We start from the raw sequence: 15,438 nt of genomic DNA, 5'->3' as shown, positions 1-15,438 counted from the left end.
CAAACACTTTAGCGATTGCACCACAAGACTTTTTTTTTTATCTTTAGTGTACATAGGTTATGAAGTATATATCTACAATTTACTATGCTTATAATAAGCTTTCTTTCATGGAATGCTACTACTTACCCGGAAACAATTGCATTATAATTTCAACATGATAGTGTTGATATAATCCTACGAAAGTTTTACAGATACCATGATGATAAGCTGACTGTTAAGGAATGTTAGTGTCACTCATGTAACACGAACTGTTCACCGATCTAAAGCATCTTTGTCAGCCCTGTTTGTTTGGGGGGTATCGTATTGCTCAAAATTTTTACTTTTCTTTAAAATGTTGGTACTTCCGTCGGTTTTTTTGTTGTTGTCATGGTATTGTCTGCTTACATTAGATTTGTGATTCTCTACCCTTCTAACTTCCTATCTGAGCCCTCATTTAGAGTTTGCCATATGTAGGTGTTTATGAATATATAAGTGACAATAATAACCGTCATGCCCAATGCACGTGATTATAGCATTGTTGATGATAAATTGCAAACATTTTTTTTCATTTTTTTCACTTTCGTTCTACTATAAAAAGAATAAAATAAAATACACTATATGCATTTTCAGCAAATTTTTAAAATAAAAATATAAAGTTTTTCATTTGCAAAACATAAACAGTGAGAACGACTGCATAAAGTAGTAGTATAAGTCTCAAAATCAATTGAACATTAAAGCTTGTCACTTAGAAAAAGTGGAATGTTTTTTTTTCTGTGTGGTAATCAGTCATTGTACTTGAGGTTTATAGTTGTGATGTCCTAAATACCTCTAAAATTAATTCATAATCCGGTAGAAAATTCTAGTAGCCAAACCCAATACCTACTAATATTACAATGGAAATATATTGTAAATCATATTGATAAATGATGTTTTAATGCGCGGTTATTTTTAAGGTGTTTTTACATCATTAAAGATATAAAAACTAAATAATAACAAATTGTATATTTTTGTGAAAATTTTTACTGTTTGACGAATTAACCATATTAATCTCCATCTTGTGGTTGGTGATAGGGTATATAAACCACTAATAACACTGTATCTGTACAATTCGACACATCCAAAGGTGAGTTAAATATCTTGTATTCTGTTTAAACATCTTTTTTTTACACTCAGATTTTATTGAAAATTAATAGGGGTAATAGTAATTAAAGTTTAAAGAGGAAAATTATCCTTTTATTTATTTTGAAAAGGGCTGAATATAATCAGAATCGTAATAAGAAAATTCATGAAGATTGACTAAGATACTTAACAATGATTAACGTTTTTTAGTTGCAGATTTTTCAAATCATATTTAGATCAATTTCACCGTTTAAGACTAAAATCAATTTACTATTAAAGATTTGCATTTTAATTGGAAATCGTTTTGGAAATTAATTTTTTAAAAGTAAATTCGGCCATTTTTACCTTTTGTTATAATCAGAGCTTATAATTCGTTCGTATGTTACTTACTAGTTAACAATTTGAATTATGACTACCATGTCGATTTCAAATTTAGTATATGCATATTTAACATTCTATTAGAAATACAGAATGTCACAACTTGCGTCTCTCCTTTATTCAAATCAAGACATAGATTTTGCAATTTGTATTTGCCTCCAATATACTGTTATGTATAAAGTAAAATCAGATATATTCTGAACTCTGAGGAAATTTCAAAGCGGAATGTTCCTTGCAAAATCAAAAGATCAAACAAATAAAAGGAATGTATATTTTTTAATTGAAAACAACGATTTGTATTTTTTACGCATCGTTTACAAAATCTTAATAGATACCTTATCTACATATTCAATTTTAAAGAGAGACTAGCAAACACATTAAAAGAAACATACCATAAAACTGGTCTGAACGCTTAAATAGTCAAACTTTATATAAAAAGATATTGCTTACCAATATAAACTAATATGTAGCTGAAACATATTGTGGAAATATAGTAAAAAATTGACAGATATGTCAAAGTTGCTGTCTTCAGACATTTATAGTTAAATGCTTTGTTAAGAAATAAGCCTTAATGTTGTAAGTAGCTTAATGTTCATACTTTGTGTTGTGAAATAAAATAAAATCTGTTTTAAAAGCTTTCTGACAAATGATCTCTCACTCAGGAATACCACTATATATAAGTTGTAATTGACCTTGAACAAGTTTTCAATAACTGCGAGTCCTCTTGTATCGGTGACTTGTATCAATGCTTTTAATGTTTTTATGGGGGGATATGTTCCGATTTTTCAATGAATTATTTATTTGTTTATATGTCGTGCTGGTGAACCACTGTTCCTGGATAGGGAAGGGAAAAGTCTTACACACTTGTTTTGAGTAAATTGTATTATTATGAATAAGCCATTTGTTTTCTTAAAGAGAAAATTGACATATTTTTGATATTTTTAGCTAAAAATGAAGCTCACCATTGCTCTCGTTGTACTATTGTCAGCCGTATGCATAAATGCCCATGGACCATGTTATGGTAAGGGCTGCGGATATGGAAGTGGGGGCTATGATGGCGGATATTATGGCGGATATGGTGGAATAGGAGGATTGGCCGGCTACGGTGGATTAGTAGGTTTAGGCGGTTTAGGTGGATTAGGCGGTTTAGTCAGCTATGGCGGTTACGGCAGGGGATTTGATGGTTATGGTGGAGGATATGGTTATGGCAAAGGGTATGGCGGCGGCTATGGTGGATTAGGCGGTTACGGCAGCTATGGTGGATTAGGAGGTTTGGGCTATGGTGGATTAGGTGGTTTAGTCAGCTATGGCGGTTATGGATTAGGTGGAAATGGTGGTGGATATAGATAAGGTGGATATGGCGGAGGATATGGATTCGGTGGATATGGAGGAGGATCGATATGGCGCAGGATATGGTGGTGGAAAGAAATACTGAGATGTTCTTTTCTCAAAATGACAAAACGGACAAAAAACTATATTGTAATCCTTATACATATTTCTGTAAATATTATACTGCAATAAAGATATAGCCCGCATAATGGTTTATTGCTTACTGATCTTTATTATTACTCAAAAATAATAACTACCCCGCATTTTACTATGTTTAGCATTTTGGTATATGATGAAGTTTTATCTGTCTGTAAATAAACAAGGAACTGAAACCTCAAATCTAGAAGAGAATATGGTGGGGGAAAGAAATACTAAGATGTTCTTTTCTGGAAATTACAAAACAGACAATGAAATTATATTGTAAATCATATATATATATTGCTGTGGATATTATACTGCAATAAAGAAATAGCCGGTAACATGGTTTAGTTCTGACTGATCCTTTCTGGTACATAAAACAAATCTTAACTGAATTTTGTTATGTAAAAACTTTTAGTATAAAATTAAGTTTAATCTGCTTGAAAATAAACAATGAACTGAAAGCCCGAATCTAGAAGTAAATTGACTCATGCGCTACAATTTATGGAATCGATTTGACGTTGATATTATAAAAAAAAAATTGCGACTTTCGTGAATGTGACCTACCGAAATATACTATTTACTGGATTTGTTATAATATGAGCAACACGACGGGTGCCACATGTTGAGCAGGATCTGTTTACCCTTCCAGAATACCTGAGATCACCCCTAGTTTTTGAGAGAGTTCGTGTTACTTATCCTTTAGTTTTAGTTTCCAAAAAATCCAAATGATAGGTCTGAATGAAATATAATTATTTAAGATAGTTATCATATTATTGTCTAGATATTTTACCTGGTTGTTCACCTTTGTGTCGTATGTGAATATCAAGATAACAATAAGAATAAAGACCCCCTTTTGAATGATTATTTTCTTCTTTTGATTTTGAATGTCTATGCTATATCAATTAGCTTTTCTCTCCATTTCCTTGTTTGCAAATCATTCCCGATTACCTATACGCTGTTGGAGCAAGACTCTCCTGGTCAACGAGAACACCGACCAGTTATTTTGTAAAGATATAATACTGGAAAAAAAGCACTATTCAAATCCGAAACCTCGGGTCCGCAGATGGTGTTGATTGTTGATGGTGTGTGTGTGTGTTTAATTTGTGTTTGACAATACCTGTTTTCCTTGTTTATGTACTATTCAAATAAATATTAATTGTTGATTTTAAGAACTCTACTTGGCTACATAAAGTTTCTTAAGTTACATTTATGTTCTAGATGATAAAAGGCGGACATCGATTAACAAGTAATGTCCTTCTTTAAAAGTTGATATCTAATCATATGCAACTTTAAAATAAGCTTGTGTTGGTTATACTTTAATGATACAACAAGCAAACAATATTACTATTTAAAAAAAAGATGTATTTAGGAGCAAAATTACAGAGGGAGATTCACAAAAATCTCTAAACACATTAAAACATGAGAAAGGAAACAACAGACGAGGTACCTGACATTGGTGAAACACATCCACATGTGGCGGAATGAAACATTTTTTTTAGTTTAATCAAAGAACGCCATTAATAATTAAATGTATAATGCCAGTTAGTGAATAAAAAAGAAAAAAAAACAAGGTCTTAAAATATTGTTTCAGAAAACGGTCTTTGTTTCTGAGTGTCAGCTTAAAGAACTTAAACTTATGAAATTATTCAGTCCTTTATTCTGATTTACCGGTATTTGGTGTTCCTCGGAGTAGATGCTTAAGAGTAATTCACTCGTGTCATGTAATAGGGATGCATTGTGTAGTCTGCCTTTGTTGAGATTTATAAGAGCACGACATTGTCCAGTTCTAATAAAGTAACTTTGTGGAATTTTAAAACAAGAGGCAGATTTAATCCAATAACCTTTATTAATTATGCATGATTTTGTTTTAATTTTAAACGGACAAGGATATTATCAACCAAAAATTCAACGAATTGGTCAGCTCTCTACATACCAAAAGGGAGTTTTTATGATTAGAACAGATAAATTTACACAAAGATTTATCGGAATACTATTATACAAATAGGTAACTCTTTTTTTAAATGTGAAGTTGGTCGTATTAAATTCACAAATGTCACCCGACAAAATGTTTTATTGAACATTACTTGTAATACACCTCCAACACACAGAAATAGAAAATACAATTATAAGTTTTGATACACTATCTTAAACACAGACTTATGTTTCTTGACTTACAACTTCAATCAAAATTCATATATTTTAATAACAAATTTTCAAAAGGACATGTAAAGGCATATAGAAGTTTGAAGTATTCTTACATTGATATCAATCAATGATAAATAATATATATCATTTTACATTCAAGGGACAATAAATACCAAGCTGCAAAATTTCATGAATTTAATGCTGTCTTGACAATAAATATGTCTATGGACATTTAATCTCAAAATTTAAGGAACGCATTTATTCGTAAGACAGCATACTATTAACTAAAAATACTTAGGTACTAGTGAAATATTTTTCTCTCATTGACTCAAGAAAACGACTTAGTAACAAGTACAACATTGTTTTCCATATTTGCTTGATAAAAAAACTCTGACGATACATAGTTATTACATGCATACGAAAAAAAAGTCTACTTTTGTTTAAAAGTTTGTAAAGAGTGTTTTTCTTCCATGTTTTCCTTCAGGAATGCATCAAACCTTTCATTATCAGCAACTGTAAAGTGATTTTTCCAGTCTCCGATCACCCCTACAAGATTTAATACAACTCGATATTATATGTTTTAATTTAAATGACAGGTTGTGTATACAATAACATAACCAGTATCAATACCTGCATTAGATGCACATATTAACATAGTATGTCTCTTCAGTAATGACCGAGGCCAACATTGTTGGAAAAAAAAACGTACATAGAAATTTTTTATTAAAAAAAATGATTTTAATTCATAAATCAAAGGATCCATAACGCCTTTGAGATTGATACATATAGATAAATCGATGATAACTTGGTCTGAGAATTTGTCTTTTTAATTTTTAGCCATGGCGTTGTCGGTTTATTTTCGATTTATGAGTTTGACTGTTCCTCTGGTGTCTTTCGTCCCTCTTCTATCGATAATAAAACATAAAAAAAAACAATCATTAAAATCAAACAATCACTTTAACAACACAATTTCTATAATTACTGAAATCACACCACTTGAAATAAAAATGCTTCAGTTCAACTTTTAAATGTTATAAAGCATTGTTCTCGAAGTGATTAGGAACCGAAAAACAAGGAAAAACTCAACCAACTAACAACGGTATGACAAACAAAGAACGACGAAAGTACAAGAAAGTTCCATCATCGAGACATACAAAGATATAGAGACTGACTCACACGACGAGAATTGGTTCAATAGCTGGCATAAGAATAGCGATAAAAATTCTATGATTTCATATCAGTCAAAGTTTATTCTTTTGATGTATACATTTAAAAAAAAAAAAAAAAAAAAAAAAAAAAAACGTCTGTCTATTCATTTACTTATTTTTTTGTTGTATGCGTAACTGTTTGTCTAGTGATGACTTACATGAATGTTATTTGCATTCTAAAAAATATATGAATACCTGCAAAACGGAAACTTCCATGTTTACCATTTAACAAGCTTTCTTTAAGCTATAAGTATTGGTCGTGGTAAAGATTCTCGATCTGCTATATAGGCCTTCTACTTTTGAAGTTTTGAGCCATTACAAGTAACGTCGTCAAATATATGCAGAAATCAATCCAGAAAAAAAAGACTTCATGAAGTTATACTGAACTCCTAGACAACTATTTGGATATGTTTAATCATTTTGAGGTTGCGATATGAAAACTAATGTTGCAATATTTCTGATATTGTACAGAAATTTTCGTATAAAATAGGTTTGTAAACTTCAGAATTAAAAATGCGAATTTGATTCAACATAAACAAACTCTAAATCTACCAATTAAAACAAATCAGAAGGTTGCAAGGTTGGCAAATAAAACAAATAAACAAAAGTTTTCAAACTGATTACACAAAAACCTCGTGTCAAAAGACATTGATTTATTTGCACACTCTTTAATAATATTGAATATACCTTTTCTATATAAATTAGAAATCCTTTCACCAGTCGATACCTCTGTTCCACTATCTCGTCTTTTTTCTGCTTCCCGCATTTTGCTTACGGTACATTTATCCTCTATTTCTTTTAGTAACTCTATATCCCTTGGATAACCAATGAACTGTCCAATCTCTGATAAACATTCAATAAGGTTCTGAAAATACCAATATACAGTATATATAGTTTTTCTTGTACATTTCATAAATAATACAATAGGTAAGAATTTTATATTTATATAAAGAGAACCAACTGTTACAGCATTTCATTCCGACTAGTTTTGGGGACTGATACCGGGGTAATTAACTCGACAAAGAAAAGCATTCATGAAGACGAACCTGAATATACAATATAAAACAAATATACCGAACCGCATGTATGTGAATGAGCCCGTCACTAGTTAGAAATCTTCAACAAAACCACATGTGTATGTGCCCATTCAAGGAATTTTTCCTGCATGACATCATAAACTACTAAGTCATTATGATGTAAGGTTAAACTATTCAGAATAGGGTTTTTCGAACGCTTAAAATTACAAAGTATTGTTTTTATTTGTTACAAACATGGTAGAGGTAAATCAAAAATGTCGGCATATTATTCGAAAACTAAACTAAATTTTCCTCACTACTACACGTAAGCCAACTAAGATATCAAAAACTCTTTCTTTGGTTCTAGAAAAATGTATCAAAAGAGGCTCCTAAGGTTGATATGATTGATTTAAAACTCATAGTTGTGAGAGACCAATAACATGTCAAATTTTACTTCACAAGAAGGTTGGTTTGTTAATGATTCACATTTACTTCATGCTAAATTAAACTCAAATTCATATGAAAGAAAAATTGTCTATGCAAAAGACCAAGACACTTTACTAATTTTAAAGCTGGAAAGAATTGATGTTGTACTTTAGAATTGAAATGATAACTAGACCTGTTGGTGACCTTCTGCTGTTGTTTTTTTTATTTGGTCGGGTTGTTGTCTCTTTGACACATTCCCCATTTCTCAATTTTAAGTTTGTATAGTTTTGACAAATTTCTGTTGGATAGATTGTTAACACTATAAAATCTTGAATTACTTACCGTTTTAAGATCTTCGTAATTTAGTATTAGAACAGGCTGATCTGTAGATGAAACAAACTCTGACCATCTCTTATTGTAGAAGAACCAATTTGAACAAACATCACGATCTGATCAAACAGAAAAATAACAAGAATCAAAAGGATGAAAGTGAGAATAAAGATCACAGAGAAATGTCATTAGTCAAATACAAGCCGACGACGTCCTTGCAAAAATCCTAAATCGATCAAAAGGCCAAAGAAAAAACAGATTATAAATGGTTATACAAAATACTAGGATTATATGTCATATAAGTGAGAGGTTTAGCTAGCTATAAAACCAGGTTCAATCCACCATTTTCTACATTAGAAAATTGCTGTACCAAGTCAGGAATATGACAGTTGTTATCCATTCGTTTGATGTGTTTGGACTTTTGATTTTGCATTTTGATTTTGGACTTTCCTTTTTGAATATTCCTCGGATTTTTGTGTTTTTACTTCTTTTTTTTTTTGATACGCCAGACGCGCGTTTTGTCAAAATTAGACTCATCAATGATGCACAGATCAAAAAAGTTATTAAGCCAAAAAGTATAAAGTTATACAGCATTTAGGACCCAAAATTTTTAACAGTTATGCCAAATACGGCTAAGGTAATTAATTCCTGGGATCAGAGAATCTTTCAAATTTCAAATAAATCATAGTTGAACAGTTAATTTATAAAATAAAGGCCATATAATTGAGTTTCATGTCAACAATGAAGTGCTGGTGATACCCTTGAGGAAGCGCCTACTAGAAGTGGCATCGACCCAGTGGTGTAAATTGTTATCAAAGGTACCAGGCTTATAGTTTGATGCGCTAAACGCGCATTTCGTCAACATAAGTATGAAAAGACTCATCAGTGACGCTCAGATCGAAAATGTTTATAAAGTCAAACAAGTATAAATTTGAAGGTCATTGAGGACTTGCAAAACAGGATAATGAAAACTAAAGATTAAAGCTAATTTTGTGATATCACTTTCGAAGAAAAGGGAACGTGATTACCGTGTTGACAAAGTCTTTGAAACAATTATGTCCAAAAATTATTTAAAGCTTGTCATTTTGTTCGACTTTCTTCCCTTTACATTTGTGATGCCACAAAACTTTAAATGATCGCGTATAGATTCTCTATAATGAAAAGATGAAATATATATATCAATATATTGTGTTTTGTAAATTGAAATCAAATAACTAATGTAACATTCGTTATGAAGCAACATGGTACTCAATTTTCAATTCTTTTTATCAGTTTGATTATTGCTACGAAATGTTGTTTAAGCTGCAATTCAACTACCTATTTTGGCTGTTGTGCTGTCAAACAGTGATTCAGGTTGATTCGTTTGGAGGACAAAACCAAGATTTTAAACCGTGCGAGGATTGGTATTAGATTTTTTTGTTTGTTGTTGAAACGATAGTATATTATATAATCACTAGAGGTATATCAATGTAGGTCAAAATGGATTGGTATTGGTTGTTTAAAGAGCAAACGCGAAGATACAAATCGAGTGAATTTGAAGTAATTCACGCAATTATTTCAAATTTTTGTTAACCTTATATTTCAATAACCAATGACTGCAGTTGAACAGACAGAGCAATTTCATTGTAGTTTTTTTTCAAAAAGGAGAGGAGCCATTACATTTGAGGAAATTTTGATTGAATTAAAGAAGGGATCGTTGAAATGAAATAGTTATTCCACTGATATAGATTATTGTTCATTTGGGGAAAGGAACATCTGTATTCACTCGCTGCGGATCCCCCATTGCTTTTTGGATAATTATTCAAAATGTTGAGACTAATAAGGATATTATTTCTCATCGTTTTCTCGCAATTTAAGGCCATTACTTTCGAAAATTAAGTTTTTCTTGCAACTTTATGTTGTTTTTTTCGGAATACTTGCAGACAGCTAGTAAAATAAGAAATGGGCTATCATTGAAGAGTTTCAATGAATTATATCAAAAAGGTTGATATGCCGAGTAAAATTCTAATACCAAAGTAATCAAATGCGAAAACAAAAATATAGTAAATCACATGACTTGATTGGTTTTTTTTCATTCAGCCAATCACTTTCTATATTGCAGTATATTACTATTGAAAGAGACACAGATACATTATGATTTTTTTTTTCTGAAACGATAATACATATAGGCAACAGTAGTATAACCGCTGTTCAAGAAGTCATGAATCGATAAAGCAAAACAAAATACGTGTTACAAATAAAAACCGAGGGAAACACATTAACTATAAGAGAAAAACTAAAAACAAACAGAAAGGATGAACTGCAACAACAACAAACTCCAGGATACACAGAAACGGACTATTGATAACAACTGCAATGTTCTTGACTTGGTACAAAACATTTTTAGAAACAATGGTGGATTGAACCTATTTTTATATTTAGCAGAACCTTCCGGTTATATGGCAATGCTTCGATACATTCAGATTTTGATTGCTGTTGTTTTATGCTTCTTTTTTTTTTAAAGCTGTGGCTAAAATATGTTTCCATATAAAATGACTTTATACTTACTATTTTCAAATGTGTATTGCAGAAATTGGGGAAAATCAAAATTTTGATCCATCGATTTCGTCACAAGTATATGATGGTACAGTGAAGTAAATATGTCTTTCGGATTACGTAGAATTAATATCATTTTACATTTTTTATCACGGATTTTCTTTGGTAAACATCTTGGTGTAAAATGCGTATTGAATATTCTGGGTCTCTGTAAGTCGTTGTAATCTTCTGGGAGATGAAATTCCATCATACATGATTCCTTAGCCTTCTGGTGGTATTCAGCTTCGCCTTTTACCAACATCTGGCACATTTCCCACACCCAATGGGTTCCTAAAATATATAGTCTATAATATTGCAAACAGTTCAATGGTATATGAAATTTATGAACTTTTCAATGGCTTTCAATATGATAAATGATTATTTTCTAGAATGCTAAATCAGTCAAAAACTTTTACAAAGATATTTTATATACATAAGATCTACAACGTAAATTTGAAAGTGCATAGGTTTGTTCCAAACGGAGAAATTTTGATAAAGATGGATTTTTGTATTAATTTCTAATGGATATTAACTTCAGTTAGATTGAATATGTATGGACCACGAATGTCTATTGACTGTTGAGGTGGAAGACTCATACACATAACCAAAGAGCCTTTCAACAAAAATAGTCTCGCTCAGTCATGAAATACACGAGATTCCTTCGGGTTTACCCTTTACTGTTTAATCCATTTAAGAATATGTCATCTTGGGTCGCTCTGTTTGTATGCATCCCACCAATGCGTATGTGCCTTATTCATATGCCATTTTGCTTTGCTTTGTTTCATAGGGATTAAGTTTTAACACAATGTCAATTACTTTATTTATATTTTTTATATTACAACCTATTATAATTGTATGTGGTCATTTTATAAATTTTCTGTTTACAAAACTTTGAATTTTTCGAAAAAGGATTTTCTTATCCAAGGCATAGATTACCTTAGCCGTATTTGGCACAACTTTTTGGAATTTCGGATCCTCACTGCTCTCCAACTTTGTACTCGTTTGGTTTTACTAATATTTTGATATGAGAATCACTGATGAGTCTTATGTAGACGAACAGCGCGTCTGGCGTACAATATTATAATCCTGGTACCTTTGATTACTACATTTATGTCTATTTGTTTTGTTAACAAATTGTTGTAAAGTTGTTTTTAAGTCGTTGTTCCGTTCACTGATATAGTTGAGCGTTTGGTTTTGTCAGTTTTATCGACTTTCCCATTTTTATTTCATTTCGATATTTTCCTGATAACAAATTTTACACCTCTTTACATACATTGAAAAATTTATGTAATTTTACAAAATCTTTAATTCTGAATACTAGTAGGACATAAAGTATTAAACGACGATTCATTATTGTATTTGGCCTTGCTGTCATAAATATGCAAACCAATTGACGGCTTTGAATTTTCAGAATTAAATCATACTTACCACATTTGGGGTATGCGCATACAAAGATATCATCAGCATAAACGTCCATGTTTTGAGTTTGAGGTATTAATACCCTCGGATCAGGATAATATCCAAACTTTCTATCAATTACCCTGGTCTCATATTCATCTGTGAGGAGATACTCAGACACTTCGCCACCTGGTAAGGCGACGTTGATAATTTCATCTTTTTCTGTTATTGGTCCTACAAAATTGATAGAAGTTCTTAACACTTTTTTTAGATATTCGATTCAATAATTTCCAACCTGATAAGTAACCAAATCTATAATAATATGAAAACAGGTGTTTAGGACTTGATAATGTACCAATTTCAAAATTGAGAATGGAAATTGGAATTGTGTTAAAGAGACAGCATGTGTACTAGTTAACTTCGTATTAAATTCAAAAATATATATTAATGTAAAATTTTTAAAAAAAAAATACATACAAGACTAACAAAATGCCAGAGGCTCCTTACTTTGGACAGGCGCAAATATGAGGCGGGGTTAAACATGTTTTGTGAGATCTTAACCCTCTCCCTATACCTCTAGTCAATGTAGAAAATACAAACGTACAGTGATACGTACAGTAAAAGTCGGGTTTAAAGAAGTTCAAGATCAATGTCAGAATTATATATATATATATATATATATTAATCGTCACGTCAACACAAAAAAGTTAAAGATATGGAAAAAAAATACACAACAGGACAGATTGATCATCACAGTTCACAAAAGGAAAATTAACAATAGTTAAAATTATTTCTGTTGTTATAAAAAGTAAAATCACAAAAATACTGAACTCAGAGGAAAATCAATACGGAAAGTCCATGATCACATGGCAAAATCAAATAACAAAACGCATCATAAGTTGATAATAAATTCTTGACTTGTAATAAAGGATATAGTCAACGTTAAGTTACAGCGGAAGGCAAAGCGTGGTGTTACAGATTTTGGTAAAATTTTGTAACTTTTCCTCGTTGAACTATATAATGGCAATCGAACAAAAATTATGCATTTATTTCTTTTATTCTCTAAAAAACTGAAAAATGAATTCTTTTTAAAAAGTGAAAAATATGTATTCAAAAACACTTTAAATCAGCAAAAAAAGCGTTTTAATATTTATTTTGAAATTGTCAAATCCGTTTATTTTGTAAATAATATGTTGTAGATATACCGTGAAATTCCACGTCGTTTCAACCATGCGGCAGAGTAACCAAAATAAATCTCGATACGTTGACCGAGATATTTATAGTAGGATAAATTACAATTAATTAAAATAAATGAATACATTGTTTTTATCTTATTTGAGTTCACAGTACAACACCGAGTATTCGTTTGAATTTTTCTCGATCGATACCTTACGATCAGGCATATTTACATTATACGGATATCGTAAACACGGTTTGCTGTAAATGAAAACACTTGTCCATCTGGTCCTGAGGATATGGACATTTCACAGGGTTATGGTTAACACCGCTGACGAAATGGTTAACCAAAACAATGTGTCTGTATCTCTTTCAATGAGAGGCAAATTGTCGTAGTATTATATCTTAAGATACTAGAAAAGTCGTTTGTACTGTCACAGTACTAAACGTGCCCTGTTCCCTAACATGTTATTTTTACGCTATCTAAATATGCTTGACACTTTTTCTTGCTCTGTTTATTTTTCATCAGATTTCTTCTCCCTTGTATAGCTTGATTCGTATATTGATATTTCATTTTTCATATTTGAACATTGATAAACTACGTTTGTTTCTAAATACACATTTTATCATTGGAGATAAACACAAAATGATTATCAATTACTTTATGTTAATACAATTCTTTGGTTATCTAAACGATATGAGCTCGGATATAGAAAACAAAATAACCTGTAATTATTTAATTAGAAAACAAAAGAGCCACATTTTGAACAATCTGACAGTTCAAATTTTAGAATAATCTATTATTTTACCTTCAGATCAGTTCAAGTTACTATTAAAGAAAAACTATCATTATATATCAGATGCAAATTTTAGAAAAGAAACACATACGAATCAGTAACACTTAACATCTTAATAAATTAAATATTTCAAACAGTATACTTATAATATAAATTTACCATAAGCAAATAATTTCCTCTCCTCTTTGCTAGACATTGTACAAATACTACGTATACAAAGAATGTACCTTGAAAAATGATTCAACTTGACCTGTCCTTTGACCTCAAGTAATCGTATAGTGTCACTGATTTCTACCTCCTATCTATATGTAGATGACCAGTTTCTTGTGGTAATTAGATTTATTTATTGGTAGTATCATTTAACCTATATAAGTAAAGTATTAAATAATAATTTGTCAATTTGATTATTAGTAAAGTGAGTACAATTGCTATCTAAAATCGTCCGATATTCACATGGTTAAATTCATAGTTATCCTAGAGTATCCTTTAGTAAATACCCAATATTTCAAACTTAAACTTACAATTTTTCATGATGTTTTTTGGGGTTCTTTTCCTTTTTGTTTAAATAAATATATGATTAATAGATAGAGGTAACTTCATGCAATATTATAATCAAAAGCATAGAGCTAACTTCGCACAATATCATAATCAAAAGCATAGAGCTTACTTCGCGCATTATCATAACCAAAAGAATATAGCTAACTTCGCGCAATATCATAATCAAAAGAATACAGCTTTTTAGGTGATCATTCTCTAAAGGTCAAATTGAAACTCAACACGAAGCAAATACTCTCGCATGACTGCATGTATAAGACGGCCTAGCACGGGTCTGTGCATAATTATTTTCTAGAAGTTGACCGTAAACTGTTGTATATAGAGTAAACGACAAAAAAGTTATTTGCCTGGCCGAGAAACGGGACAAAGAATTGCATATTTAATAATAATGCAGCAAAATGAGGTGAAAAAGTGATGTTTTATTTTTTACAGATAAAATGTATTTTTTGTTATTTATTGAAATAAACTCCACGGCATATGCTTTCTTCAGGGTATCCCCAAAACGGATTACTGAACGCACTCTGTTGCAGTACTTATAGCCTAGTATGAACTCTATTCAACACTTAGAATAAGTCACTGGGTGTACCGGAATTATACTTTAATATACCAGGCGCGCATTTCATTTACAAACATTATTTCAACGGCATTGAATACACCAGTTTGACGTCCATATCAATAATAGTTATCAAAGGTACCAGGCTTATAATTAAATACACTAGACGCCCGTTTCATCTACATAAGACTCATTGGTGATGATCAGATCAAAATAGTTATAAAGCCAAACGAGTACAAAGACCTTAGTATTTTGAAAAAATATACTTTTGTAACAAGAAAATTTATAAAACTGACCATATGATTGATATTTAT

General features: G+C 30.9%; 2 protein-coding genes across 2 annotated transcripts; one reads left to right on the top strand and one right to left on the bottom strand.

Annotated features, from left to right (window-relative positions):
- Positions 1–2,427: 2,427 nt before the first annotated feature.
- Positions 2,428–2,826, top strand: LOC134716815 (ctenidin-1-like). Its single transcript, XM_063579825.1, has one exon. It carries the CDS (start codon positions 2,428–2,430, stop codon positions 2,824–2,826), a length of 399 nt encoding a protein of 132 aa, XP_063435895.1.
- Positions 2,827–4,868: 2,042 nt separating this feature from the next.
- LOC134714205 (sulfotransferase 1C2-like) lies at positions 4,869–14,295 on the bottom strand. Its single transcript, XM_063575445.1, has 6 exons — positions 14,176–14,295; positions 12,074–12,277; positions 10,619–10,936; positions 8,084–8,190; positions 6,987–7,164; positions 4,869–5,637 (listed from the first exon to the last, which is right to left on the bottom strand). The coding sequence occupies exons 1-6, from the start codon at positions 14,210–14,212 to the stop codon at positions 5,522–5,524; spliced, it is 960 nt and encodes a 319-aa protein (XP_063431515.1). The 5' UTR covers positions 14,213–14,295; the 3' UTR covers positions 4,869–5,521.
- Between the last annotated feature and the right edge of the window lie 1,143 nt (positions 14,296–15,438).

The sequence above is a fragment of the Mytilus trossulus genome, chromosome 4, assembly GCF_036588685.1.
Source record: "Mytilus trossulus isolate FHL-02 chromosome 4, PNRI_Mtr1.1.1.hap1, whole genome shotgun sequence".
NCBI classification, from domain to species: domain Eukaryota; kingdom Metazoa; phylum Mollusca; class Bivalvia; order Mytilida; family Mytilidae; genus Mytilus; species Mytilus trossulus.
This window is presented reverse-complemented; position numbering and strand designations above follow the sequence as displayed.